The sequence below is a fragment of the Colias eurytheme genome, chromosome 15, assembly GCF_061535395.1.
Source record: "Colias eurytheme isolate Ceu_HAF_F1 chromosome 15, ilColEury1 Martin Lab GWU primary, whole genome shotgun sequence".
NCBI classification, from domain to species: domain Eukaryota; kingdom Metazoa; phylum Arthropoda; class Insecta; order Lepidoptera; family Pieridae; genus Colias; species Colias eurytheme.
The window spans coordinates 8444451-8458214 of record NC_142994.1 but is presented as its reverse complement, the minus strand read 5'-3'; the positions used below and the strand labels follow the sequence as shown (position 1 = coordinate 8458214).

The following is a 13764-nucleotide window of genomic DNA, read 5'->3' as shown; positions in this document are numbered from 1 at the left end:
CACATTTTTACACAGTCCGTGCATTTTTCTTGCTTGTTAAACTCCTTAATTACTTGCATGGATACCAATATTCAAATTGGAGTGTCTTTTTTAATATCGAAAAAAAAAAAAACTATTTTTACTGTCTACTTGTTCCGGCTCATCGGAACGACTGGACCGATTTTGACGGAATAAAAACCCAATCACGCGCGCGGGTGTATATAGAAACCCCACGGCCCGACCCCGGCCGCGGCGCCGCTAGTTAGTTAAATAGGATCAATGTGCGGAATCTCCACCTAACTTATTGAATTTGATAAAATTTTAAGTTTTCAAATAACGAGTCAAAATTTATTTGTTGTTTGGAATTTGGATGGGTAGACTTGAAAAGCAGACTGCCGATTTTGTTGTGCGTAAGTAGAGGTATGACTTTGTAGGTAAATTGATTTTTTTACATCTTTGTGGTAAATCTTATGGTAGCATTTACTTTTCAAAGCACAAAATGGAAAATTAATTTCCTAGCTTTAATTGAGACAAACAAACACACGTAATAAGTAGCTGTGGAATTTTTAGTAATTTGTAATGATTAGTGGTAACTATGTTGGTAATACGAGCTTAGTTCTATAATAACTTGATCAAATTTACGTAAGTGATTGACTTGTGGATCACACGTGTGTTAAATGTTTGAATATTTAATCATACAACAAAACATTGACTAAGTATTTAGTTTGTATTGTAAGGTGAATTAAAATAAATGATGATGAATCTTTTGCTTTTGTTTATTTAAGTGTACAGTTAAGTATAGAAAAAACTCGTGTCTTAACTATAAAAAAAAGAAAAAAACAACTGACAAAATTTTATTTGTATCTATGGAAATATGGAATACGATTTTCGATAAATTATAGAATACAGTAGAAACGTTTTTCAGTAGATATAGATATAGATAAGTAAGAGATATAAGTAATACTGCCGTATTGAGTAGATATAAGTAATACTGCATTTTTTTTCGGTTTCAGTAGGTTTCACCGTTTCAGTCTAAAGATCACACCTCTTTGATCATGAGATCGGAAGCATAATATAGGTATCGTAAAATTGTTAAAACTTAACCCTCAATTGACTACGTGAAATTTGCTAACATTAACAGCTTCCATGAGTCCACTGGACTCATATATTTTCTTAGCGTGTTTTTTTCAAATAAAACTCTTTATTATTAATTATTATTTTTAAATGTTTATTAAGGCACTACAAAAAATAACAAAACTGGATAAACTTCTGACTCTTAAAAATAAAAATAAACTTATTCTAACAGTCTTAAAAAACAGAGTTATTTTCAAAGCCCTACAATAATAACAAATATTTTTAACTAAAAAATCTTTTTAATTTTATAAGACTTCTAAAGGAATACAAAACCGATAATAAACAACCAAAATGTACGCTTATATAAAAAAAAACACCAGATTGCACACCCAGAAAGTGGGTAGAATGTATTAGCGCGTTAACATTGTAATAACACCTTTTTTGTAACTACATTCTTGTAAATAAATGAAATTTGAATTTGAATTTGAATTTGAAAATTTGAATTTGATTGCAGGCAACGACGGCATACCTTTTTTGAGCAACTCAAACATACAGGCTTCAGATATCTAGTGCATAAATGTGCAGTCTTTGTTCTCTTTTTGTAATTACATAGATAACAATACTTTCTTTCTGTCCTAGGTAACTTGTCTTTGGTTTCCGAGTGGCTCGCATCTTCAGGAATGTCTCTTTTCATGATATATATGAAATCGCCTGGTCTTCATTCATATTTACAACTTTACGTTGTTTTAGATCCATTTTACAAACTTACAACAACAACAAAAATTAAAATACATATTTTTATATCATTAATACGATAAATAAGCAACATTTAAGAATCGTAACAAATAAATAAATTAAATTGCTTGATTATAATATAATGTAAGTATTTACCTATATGTATTAATTACAATAAGTGGAATTAGAAATGTTAAGTGTTTTGTTATTCTAAGATATAATTATGTACATATTTATAATACCTATTATGCAGTGATACAGCTCTAAGATTTGACATAGTTTACTTACTCAATATTTTCGAATTTAGAACACCGAAAACAACAAGTTAAACAAGTAGAATGTTTTTCACTAAGTACTAAAGTAAACTCTAGACAACCTATACATATAATAATATTAAAATGTTATCTACATAACAATACAGGTACCTACAGTACCGTCTAGATGTTTCGGAGCTCATAGATTAATTTATAGATTTCAAATTTCAATGATAGACACAAATGTACTTTGTTCAGTGCGTAAGCTGACATTAAAAATATCAGGTCAGGGTTATATTGCATTGTATTCAGTCTTTATCCCAGGTCAAATGTGTTATCACCGAAATATTTTATGATATTAATTATTCATATATTTTTTCTTTCTATGGAACTAGGTACATCTATACGAAATGCTTAATGTTGAAATATGAATTAATCTATCTAGCGCCCGCGACTTCATCCGTGATGATTTCGTAACGATGAGTTTGTAGTTTGTAAATTATTGTGTAGACTGAAAACCGAAAACGAAAAACCGGTCCGAGAGGAGCGTTCCCTTTGGGAAATTGTCTTTTTCTAATGAGGTGAACCAGGCCAAACAAAATATGAGACGAAAATTTTCGAAGGTATTACAGATTTAAAAATTGCGGGACGTAGGTAGCGTTTGCGGCGCGGCGGTACCGGCCGGCCGCCATTGCACCCGTGCGAAGCCGGGGCGGGTCGCTAGTAATAACTAATAATAATATTATAAATATGTAATCGTAATAGACCGGGAGATACTGACACAAAATTTCGAGTCATTTGTAACAGGATGGCGGTTCTACAGGGTTCTTAGTACGCAATGACAAAAAGAAAAATGATGGTGTGAACGCTGGTACCGGCGGCTTAGTCGCGTGGGCGTTAGTCGAACTCGTCGGAAAATAGCGAAAGTCAAACGATTTGTAACAGTATGGCACTTATTTTTCCTGTAAGTTTGAGGATCAACGAATATAAATACAAAATTTCAAAGATCTAGGTGTTGGAAATCTTCTATTATATAAATTAATACTTAATTAATTTTTCAAGTATGACAGCACTTATTCCCCCTACTAGAAGTATGGCAAATATAATAATGGTCACATTTTATCAAATACTCTCCAAAAATCCAAATGCAATACTGGTACAAAAAGTTTGGCGAAATAAATTTTTTTGCAAATTTTCGGCGGTATGGCGACCATTTGGAATCGTCCGAAAAGTATGGCATGGCGATTTTCGTAAATGGCTGCACGACGATGGTTACCTGTGCAAAAGTTAGCCTGGTACAAATGGTTGAATAATTGTTTTATTTGAATCCACACATTCGCGTCGGTATGGCGGGCTGTAAGTCACACCGGAAAAGTATGGCATGACACTACCGCCTACTTCTTTTTTATGGGCTATCGGTAAATTCTAAAATTTTTGTGTTACAAATCTTTTGACTTTCGCTATTTTTCCGACGAGTTCGACTAACGCCCACGCGACTAAGACGCCGGTACCAGCGTTCACACCATCGTTTTTCTTTTTGTCATTGCGTACTAAGAACCCTGTAGAACCGCCATCCTGCTACAAATGACTCGAAATTTTGTGTCAGTATCTCCCGGTCTATAATTGAAAAAAGTTAAGCAAATTGTGCAGTTCTAACAAAACGAAATATCATGTTATTCCATGTCGTCGTTACTAGGTTACGTTGTTGAATTTTGTTGAACTGTCAAATGTTGCCTATTATAATGGCTCTACTTTTGGTACTTTGGCCACAGAATACATAATAGTAGCTAAACGCTAAACTTTGGTACACTTTTGGTTTCTCTGTCTACGATTTGTACTGATAATGACAGTTGTCAAATGTCAATGTCCGACTTGTCAGAATTCCGAACATAACCTCAAAATCAAAACAAGAAATAAGATTATAGAATTTATAGAAGTTCTTATAAAATTCAGTTTACATTTTGATTACAGGGCAAAGAATTGTGGATGGTAAATTTCCACAATGTCTTCTAATTTTCTGAACGCTCTGAAACCCGCATCTCCAATATTAGGTAAGTAACAGTACAGATAACAGTATTTAGTCAATTCATATTTCGGTAATGTGTGATCCTTAAATAAAAATTCGATTTACATCATTGTAGTGTAATTAATCTCTTTGGTTTATTTCTGTATTTTTTAAATATTCTACTTGTTAATTATTATTGTTATTAATTATTGCGTCAGTAACACGAAAATTACGTTAATAAGCGACTTATTACTTTCAAGAATTTGTGAGACATGCCAGTAAGAAAACTGGAGGCAGTACCAAAAACGTGAATTGTAAAGTACGACCAAAACACAGAGGTTGGAAGGTGCAGGATGGACATTCAGTTCAGGCTGGTCATATCTTAGCAACCCAAAGATTCGCCAGATTCCATCCAGGGCTCAATGTAAGTAACTGTGATAAACAATTTGCATAACATTATTTACTAAAACTCTTCAAAGACAAGACACCATTCAAATAGAAACTAAATGTAACTTAATATTCATAGTAAACTATATGGTTATCTAAGTGTTGTCTTAATACTCAATGAATTGTATTTCCATGAATAACTAACAATACAAAATAATGTATAAGTACCTATAAATATGTATACCAAATAATGTGAACCTTAGACCTCTATTTACAAAATAAGAAATAACTTTATATTCATATGTTTCATCCATATACTGTTTGAAGTGAATGAAAGAAGATTTGAGTAAAACAAAGTTGCTTTCTCTGTCCCTATGTATGCTTAAATCTTTAAAACTATGCAATGGATTTTGATGCGTTTTTTATAGATGGAGTGATTCAAGAGGAAGGTTTTATCATATAATTTATAAGGTTGTAAGGCAAAGCGGGCGAAGCTACAGGCGGAAAGCTAGTATATAGAATGAAAAGCGCTTAATTGAATACACAATAAAAATGTTTATAAGGATATAAGTCATATAATATTGACAATCACTAATGGGTTGCCTCATTATAACTTCCCATAACTCATAAGCATTTACAAAGCCTTCCTTGTAAGAGAATTTCCATAGTTTTCCAGGTTCAATGCCAGTTTATGTCTGCGCCCAGTAAAAAATAAATTAACATCCTATATTAATATTGTTACCAGATTTGATGGATGTTCCTTAAAATATTCATGATGTTTTTAACATTTACATGAAATATAAATGAAAATGAAAACTGAAAATTATATTCATTTCATACACACAATTTTTCAATGACAGGAAATTGATATATATAGGATACATATTATATGAAAATGTAACCAAGAAATAACTATTATATGAAAATAATTGTTTGCTTTTAGGTTGGTATGGGTCGTAATGGTACCCTATTTGCAATGGAAGCGGGCAAGGTTGTCATAACTTGTGAGAAATTTGATCCTAATTGGGACCACACATGGGTACAGAGAATCTACGGAGGACGAACCGATCAGACAATATACAAGAAGTATTTTAATATTATACCAAAACCACAGCATAACAGATTCAAGTTGATAGATGAATTATAGATGTGAAATAATTGTTATTGATAGGAAATATAGTATTAGTTAATATTAGGGTTGTTTTATTGACAGGAAGATACATCATTGAAACTCTAATCTTCATAATTTTATTCCTCTTTGAATTGATAATTCACTTCATTTCTTACGTTAATTTTTGTTATAATTACATCTCTTTTTTTTAATTTTCAATTACTTTTTTTCTACATGAATGCATAAATATTGCCATATTCCAAGAAATTATTTCATTTCAATAGACTTCACTAAACAACATTCATGGATGCAGTCTTGGATGCAGTCTTCTAAGTAAGTTCTAGTGTTCTACTAGTGAAAAAAAAAAATAAGTTAGAAACAAGGTACATATGAATGAGGTTTTATTGATGAAGAAAGTACCCCTAAAATTCCAAATAAATAATTTGGTTTCTATCAATATAATATGGACGTAGATAATAAATACGACGAATTTGATATTAGCGCCATCTTGGAATATAAAGCAAAGGTAATTTCCCTTGCATAGAGTTTGCAAAACTCTGTAATGTTGGGAAGATCACAGAGAGGGGATGTTATTCAAGAAACTTAAATACTTATTACTCTTATATACGTGTATAATGTACGTAATTTTACCATTATTTCTATAGAAATAGATTCGAAGTCTCGAAGTTGTAGTATTGCAAGCACAGACATATATTACATGTCTGTGATTGCAAGGTTATGTTATGTATACGTACATACTTTAATTCCTATGGCATTTCAATATTTTGTTGGATATCAATGAATAATGTAGTTATGATGGAGGTGATTATTGTGGTCACATTTCACTACGTATGTGTATTATGCATAGATAGATATTATATTAAAATTAGTTTATATTTGGGTATGACGCGAGTTAAGCTAGTTCAAAAAGCTTCTACGACTATGAATATCTTTAATAGATTCTGAATCTTATATCATCGAGAAAACATTTAACCAACTCGGAAATGACCGCATGGTGTATGCAACTGCAATTAGCAACAGATGTCAGGTGCATATGTCACAGATAACTATATGCATATGTCATAAAAAATATGGAGGCCGAGGAGATTGGCGATTTTCCGGTTTTGAAATAACGTCCGGTGACTGCACTGCTGTGTTGTAAAACATGATTTCTGTACTGGTAACATATTATGTTTTACCATTTACCTAATTTGTGTTGTAGGTATTAGGTATAGTACCTACTATAAGTCTATGTGTAATATGTATTATTTTGTTTTGCGTCACAGAACCTAGTTACGTAAAAGTTTTGAATGGAGCTCTAGGGTATTTTTGAAAGTCTATTAAGGCTTTCAATCATTATCATCATAGCCTATATACGTTCCCACTGCTGGGACAAGTCACAAGAGCCCTTTATGAGGGTACAGGCCTTAATCCACCACGCTGGCCAAGTGCGGGTTGGCAGATGTCACATGTCGTCGAACTTTTGATTCTTCGACATATCGGTGTCCTCACGATGTTTTCCTTCACCCTTCGAGCCATGGTGATGTTCATCAACAGGCGCAGATAATTTAAAAGCCAATCAAATATTTATATATGTATTTTAATATAGCTATTAACTTTTTATAACAATATTTTTGGACCTAAATATTAACAATTCCCCTTAAAAATGCGGGTATAACATCTATTATATTATACAAAATACAAAATCTGATAAGAAAACGCGTTTCTTAAGCGTTGGACGGCTTTTCCCTAAGGGTGAAGAGAAAATAAGAGGGACCACATATTTACCGCATGTAATTTTTCTTCTGTCATAATGTTGTATCTGTGGCAATGCCCTTTGGTCTCGCATTCAAACATTGTTTACTTTGAGAAGGAATTAAATTCTATAAAAAAATACTATAATTTTTATTCCTAATTTTTAATGCTATATAAATAGATTTTTAATGTGTTGTTTCTAATGAATTGATAATAATTATGATGCTACGATATATTGTAAGTTCTGTATAATTCATCAACCGTTAAGAATTAAAATATATAATCTAAATAGAAACATGTTTAGTGTGTTGTTAAAATAATGTTATTCGTAGCCTGAGTATAGGTATGTCGAGTACCGAAAATAAAAACGGAAATCTTCAGCGAAAGATCCATAAAACCGTAATAATCATTATTCCAACTATAAGATAAACATACATACAGCGTTTCCTTTTACAGTCATTGCTGAGTACTTTCCCTCCCTACTATTTCAGTGCTAGATGAAAATCAACATACTTAGTACTCGGTGTGTTTTGCGGAAATGACTCTTACACGGCGTTGTTTGAGTGCAATATCGTTTGATATTAATCCGGGATGTTTTAAGTAACATTTTGTTCCCGTAATGAATGTCTCAGCCGTCATTGTTATGTCTGGAGTGACGTTACATTGCTGTGTCGGTCTTTTGTCTTGCACGACCTATAAATCCGGCAAACTGGAAACTGCACAGACCCAGTTATTCATTGCGATTTATATTATGGTAAAATCGCGCACGTCTGTTAATTCTGTACCTAACTACCTATTGCTACGATTTATTGGTATTTTTTTTAAATATTTATGTCGACACTTGGCACGATTTAAAGTACCTAACGCACAAAACAATTATTAAAAAAAAAGAAAACCTCATGTAAAATTTTGAAACATCAATATTATGTAGATTGTAGACGTATGGTACGTGGAAACATTCGCTTGTGGTCATTATAAGATATCTGTAATCCAGTGCTTCGTGTCTAAAATATTAAAAAAAAAAATCCTCTTCACATCGTAAAGTTTCAAGGGGCATTAAGTTTCTCGAGCATAGTAATGTTATTCCGAGTTATTTTGCGGTCTTTATAACACATAACAAAAAGTTTGTTATTGAAGAATTTATATAACATTTTCTAGTTCTTAGAGCATCGAAAGTGGCTAAACTTTTTGACAATTTAATTTAAAGTACCGTAATAAACAACACGTAAACGTGTACAGGGACAAATAATGCGTCTCGCTTAGCTTTACCCCGCTCGTAAGCTTGAAATGTCGGCCCTTTTTAATCCACCCGAACGTGTTTTACGATCAACTTTACCTATAAAAAGTTTTGACACTCAACCTGCGACGTAATAAACATCATCCCTGTAACGATAGGCTTGTTTCTTTTTGTTTTTATGGCAGCGCTTATTGTTTTAATCTCGATGCCTCTAAATTCTAAGGATAGGGTAATCCTTACAAATTCCTAAAAAAACTGCAACTTCACTACTTTCATGCTTACAACGTGATTTTTGAACGTGAAACTTATCTACTGCTATAGGATTGCATATAGGGTTTGTCTATGTATAATGTACATACCTATGTTTTGTTCGCGTGCAAAAACTTTTTATTAGAATTTTGATTAGACATAGAAATAGATCAAGTCTTAAAAGGCTAGTTTTGAAGTCGAAAACTTAACTCGACTGTATTAAATTAGGGGGACACAATTTAGGGGATCGACTGTCGGGTGATAATGTTCACATTCTTCAGTTCAGTGCGCGCAAACGAAGGCAGTTTTAGAAATATATGCACACTTAGATTCTACCTACTACTTTTTAAGCTACACTTCGTTGATGCATAATATCCAAAATGGGGTTTACTGAAGCGATATTCAGCCAAAGACGTTTGTAATTTATTAATAGTACTAGGTACTATAAGACTTTGAAGTGGTGCACATCCTACAAACAATTTTGTGGTAAAATTCATTAGTTTATCTTAAGGAAAGGCATCTAATTTGTTTATGTTTTAAGTAAATTTAAATACGGCTAAAGCCTTCTCTCAATTATTTAGCATACACATCATTAGGACCAAAAAACCAAGCACCATTTATATACTTAATCTTAAAATACCTCGTCGAGAAAGTAATTTTTATTGAAAAGCTATTAGGGCGGTATTGATTCAGCACCGACGGCAGGTGATTTACATGGCTGCCTTCGTAATTCGTTGCCTGACGGACATCCAGTATAAATCAATGTTGGACCCCCGCTAACCGGACATTTATCTCGGCTCTGCGATAAAAAACCTCGCCATCAAAGGGGTTGAAATGTTGCAACTCAGTCCGAATGCGTCACCGATTTCAGTGTTTTGTTTTTTAACACCTGAAATGTGATGTCATGCTTCAGGATGAAGATCTGTATCTTATCGTGTAAAGCGTAAAATATGATACAATTAATACATGTTATATTTTTAAGTGCCTTAACACAGATCATATAATATATTAGGCCTAATACCTGTATTCCTGACAAAGAGAGCCTTTTTCTCCTCACAATGACTGTATAGGTATTTTTCTACATCTACACTATTATTATAAAGAGGAAAACTTTGATTGTTTGTTTGTTTGATTGTAATGAATAGGCTCATAAACTACTGGACCGATTTTGATGAAATTTGGCACAGACAATCTTTAGACTATGTAAAGAACATAGGCTACTTTTTATTGCGAAATATGTACCACGGGCGAAGCCGGGGCGGACCGCTAGTTTTAAATAAAATTCTACTCTACCTATATAAACTTGACAATGCCATGTACATGAGTAAAGTCATATAAGATAAATATAATACAGTATTAAAGGAAGTAGGCAATGTATGGAAGAGCAGCTATAACTAAATTATACAGGGTGTCCCAAAAAGTAGTGATGAACGGAAGCTGGGAGGTAGAGGACCAAGAGGGCTATCCGAATCACCCCCATGTGTGTTATGCGATTTTTCGTATTTTCGGAGTTATTACATTTTTTTCAATTTTTCATCTATCGCCGAGTACGATGAGATTTTTATTTATGGTGACGTGAATTATTGCGCTAGATGCTTGATTTTTTTTGTGTGCTAAGCTGAAAGATAGGCCAATTCAGTATGGTAACATTTACTATCGTTAGATCTTCGAATGGAATAAAAAAAAGAATTAAATGCCAAGAAAGATAAAATTACCCAGTATGTTCATAACTTCAAGGGCCCATAAAAAAATAAAATCACATAAAAAAGGTTTTCCATTTGGCTTTTAAAAACTTGCTCTATCGATCAGGTAGCCACCATAAAAATTTCATTTTATTATTCTGAAGGCTTCAATCGAAAAATTGAAATCTAAATGTGGTAAGTGCGAAATTTTTATTAACATGATGATCATTAAAACCAATAAATAGGTGTTTAATTACCAGAATTTTTTTAAATAGCCCCGCTGTTGCTCAGTGCAAGAGCGACATCACCGTAAAAAGTTGTCTTTTAAATGTCTGAATGCTTTTTTATCATTTTTAATGGTTTCTTCTGCTATTATGAATTTCCGGGTTATTTCGTCCAAATTGGGGCATTCTCTCAAGTAGCCGAGGTCTTTTTAGTATCCCCATTGAAAAAAAATCAATGGGGTTTATTCGAGGGACCGTGGAGGCCAGGCTTTAAAGCAGGCGTCACCGGCGCATGCGCAGGCTGCAACGACCAATCCATCTTTCAGGGTATTTTTGCCCTTTAGCCTGGCCTCCACGGTCTCCGGACATAAACCCTATTGAATTTTTTCCGTGGGGATACTACAAAGACGAGAGACTGCCACAATTTGGACGAAATAACCCGGAAATTCATAGTAGCAGAAGAAACCATTAAAAATGATAAAAGAGCATTCAGACATTAAAAAAGACAACTTTTTACGGTGATGTCGCACTTGCATTGAGCAACAGCGGGGCTATTTAAAAAAAATTCATTTTTAAACACCTATTTATTGGTTTTAATAATCATCATGTTAATAAAAATTTCGCACTTACCACATTTAGATTTCAATTTTTCGATTGAAGCCTTCAGAATAATAAAATGAAATTTTTAGGGTGGCTACCTGATCGATAGAGCAAGTTTTTAAAAGCCAAATGGAAAACCTTTTTTATGTGATTTTATTTTTTTATGGGCCCTTGAAGTTATGAACATACTGGGTAATTTTATCTTTCATAGCATTTAATTCTTTTTTTTATTCCATTCGAAGATCTAACGATAGTAAATGTTACCATACTGAATTGGCCTATCTTTCAGCTTAGCACACAAAAAAAAAACAAGCATCTAGCGCAATAATTCACGTCACCATAAATAAAAATCTCATCGTACTCGGCGATAGATGAAAAATTGAAAAAAATGTAATAACTCCGAAAATACGAAAAATCGCATAACACACATGGGGGTGATTCGGATAGCCCTCTAAGTCCTCTACCTCCCAGCTTCAGTATATCACTACTTTTTGGGACACCCTGTATAGGTAAGTGCCTACTCTACCTAACCGTATAAATCAAACTGTTGATGTATTAAAGCATTCTCAAAGGAAAGGTTGAGTAACACAAAAAGATTGCTATCTCGAATATAATATTCATAGAAACTCATAATTTAATTCCAAAAGAAGCCTGGGCGGACCGAGCGCGGAAGAGATTAGGCTCTTGTCTCGAAAAATGTGTAATGAAGGAAAACGCGCTCAAAATGTGAAATTATGGACTTTACATGAGATATTCCTCCGTTTATTACGGCAAGATTAAAATAATGTTTTATTTTTATGTTGCTTGCGGGACATTATGATGTTTTCTTTATTACAAACGTTCATTCGTTTGAGTTGGTTCAGCTTGCAGAGGTTTTCGTTTATTTTTTTCAGATGAGCAGAAAATTTTTTTCAAGCTGATTTCGCATAAAAGATTTTGTGAATTTGAATACAGTAGTCCGGGATACATCGCCCATTTTTGCAAGTGATTACTATCAAGCTAATTTTTCGTGAGTAGCTTTATTTTGATGAGATGCCCAATAATTTCATGTACGAAACTCTCGATTGTGGTAGCTTAGGTACAGAGGTAACAAGGATAAAAATTTTTGATTTGACGGTTCTCAAATATTTATTACGCAATTTGTAGGACAATATGTCTGTTGAATTATATAAGTATTAAATAAGTGAAAATAAAAAAATCAGCTGGTTAGTAATCATTTATGATGACTTCGTTATCGATACACATTGGAAAGGGGGACTCTTTGATCAAACCATAGATTTTGTAGGACAAATATTTTTTCGAATAATTTAGATAATTATCTTGAGATTGAACAAAAAAAAACATTCAGTTAGTAATTAATATTTGAGAACCATAAAATCAAAATATTTTATCCTTGTTTCCTCTGGTAGCTACCACAATCGAGAGTTTCGTACATGAAATTATTGGGCATCTCTTCAAAATAAAGCTACTCACGAAAAATTAGCTTGATAGTAATCACTTGCAAAAATGGGCGATGTATCCCGGACTACAGTGTTCTTTGTGCATATTAAACCATGTACCTAAATGATATCAACGTGTAAATCTACAGCTGAATTAGCCAAATGTGTTTTAATATGCTCTTGTTCAATGCTAGGTACTTTATGCTTCAGTGGTACTCACAATAACATAGAATACCACTTACCAACCGTGCGAAAGACGTCATTCATTACACCTAAATAATGCTCAGTATTGTGAAAATACCAAATGTTGATATTTGGGAGGTTCTGAGGCGAAATGCGAGGAACAAACGTACAATTGTTGCGTCAAAGGGTTGACGTGACGTGACGTTAACTGGCTAACTCAATTAACTTGTTTGTCGGACTTGCCCGGTTAATTTCTTTAGCCATTGTTTTATTGACTTGTCAAATTGCCCTGACATTCGTTAACCGCCTGGCTCAAGTTCAACAACAAAATAACAAAATGTTAACGGCTTTCATGAGGATTTTATATTTTAATTGATTAAATTTTTAGTGTAATTATGTTTGGTTACAAAGGTTTAATTAGTATTAAAAGTAATAAAAATGCAACGCAGAAATTATTTTATCTTGGTTGTGTTTTTGTACCTAATATAAAACGCATCGTGCGGAAAATTGCCGAGTGTAGGTAAGTTGAATATTCTTAGCACGTTAAAATTAATTATCTCCAACTAGGCCAGGTGTTCTCAATAAGAGCCATTTAGTTTTTATTTAAGTATAGTATCGTTATCTATTTTAATGTAATTTTTTGAAGTGAAACTTCTTTAGGCGGGTGGAGAGTAAAATTACAAGGTTTTGATGTCTTTGAATCTTGTCAAAGAAGTTTCACTTCTGCCACGCGTGCTCGGCACACACGCTCTCTTTTAGGATGTTTTTTTATCAAATAAAATGATGCTTGATTATTTTGCGAGTCACCTTCATGAATTACTTAAACGGCATATTAGTAATAAGCCTTCCA

The 13764-nt window shown here is 33.2% G+C and overlaps 1 protein-coding gene across 1 annotated transcript; it reads left to right on the top strand.

The window, feature by feature from the left end:
• Positions 1-3906: 3906 nt before the first annotated feature.
• mRpL27 (mitochondrial ribosomal protein L27) lies at positions 3907-5626 on the top strand. Its single transcript, XM_090110282.1, has 3 exons — positions 3907-4093; positions 4308-4471; positions 5378-5626. The coding sequence occupies exons 1-3, from the start codon at positions 4045-4047 to the stop codon at positions 5579-5581; spliced, it is 417 nt and encodes a 138-aa protein (XP_089966408.1). The 5' UTR covers positions 3907-4044; the 3' UTR covers positions 5582-5626.
• The last annotated feature ends 8138 nt before the right edge of the window (positions 5627-13764 follow it).

Excerpts from the sequence above, each read along its gene's own strand:
- mRpL27 (XM_090110282.1), top strand. The coding sequence starts at position 4,045 with ATGTCTTCTAATTTTCTGAACGCTCTGAAACCCGCATCTCCAATATTA. Across the intron at positions 4,094-4,307 it reads ACCCGCATCTCCAATATTAG|AATTTGTGAGACATGCCAGT; the intron begins GTAAGTAACAGT and ends ATTACTTTCAAG. Across the intron at positions 4,472-5,377 it reads GATTCCATCCAGGGCTCAAT|GTTGGTATGGGTCGTAATGG; the intron begins GTAAGTAACTGT and ends GTTTGCTTTTAG.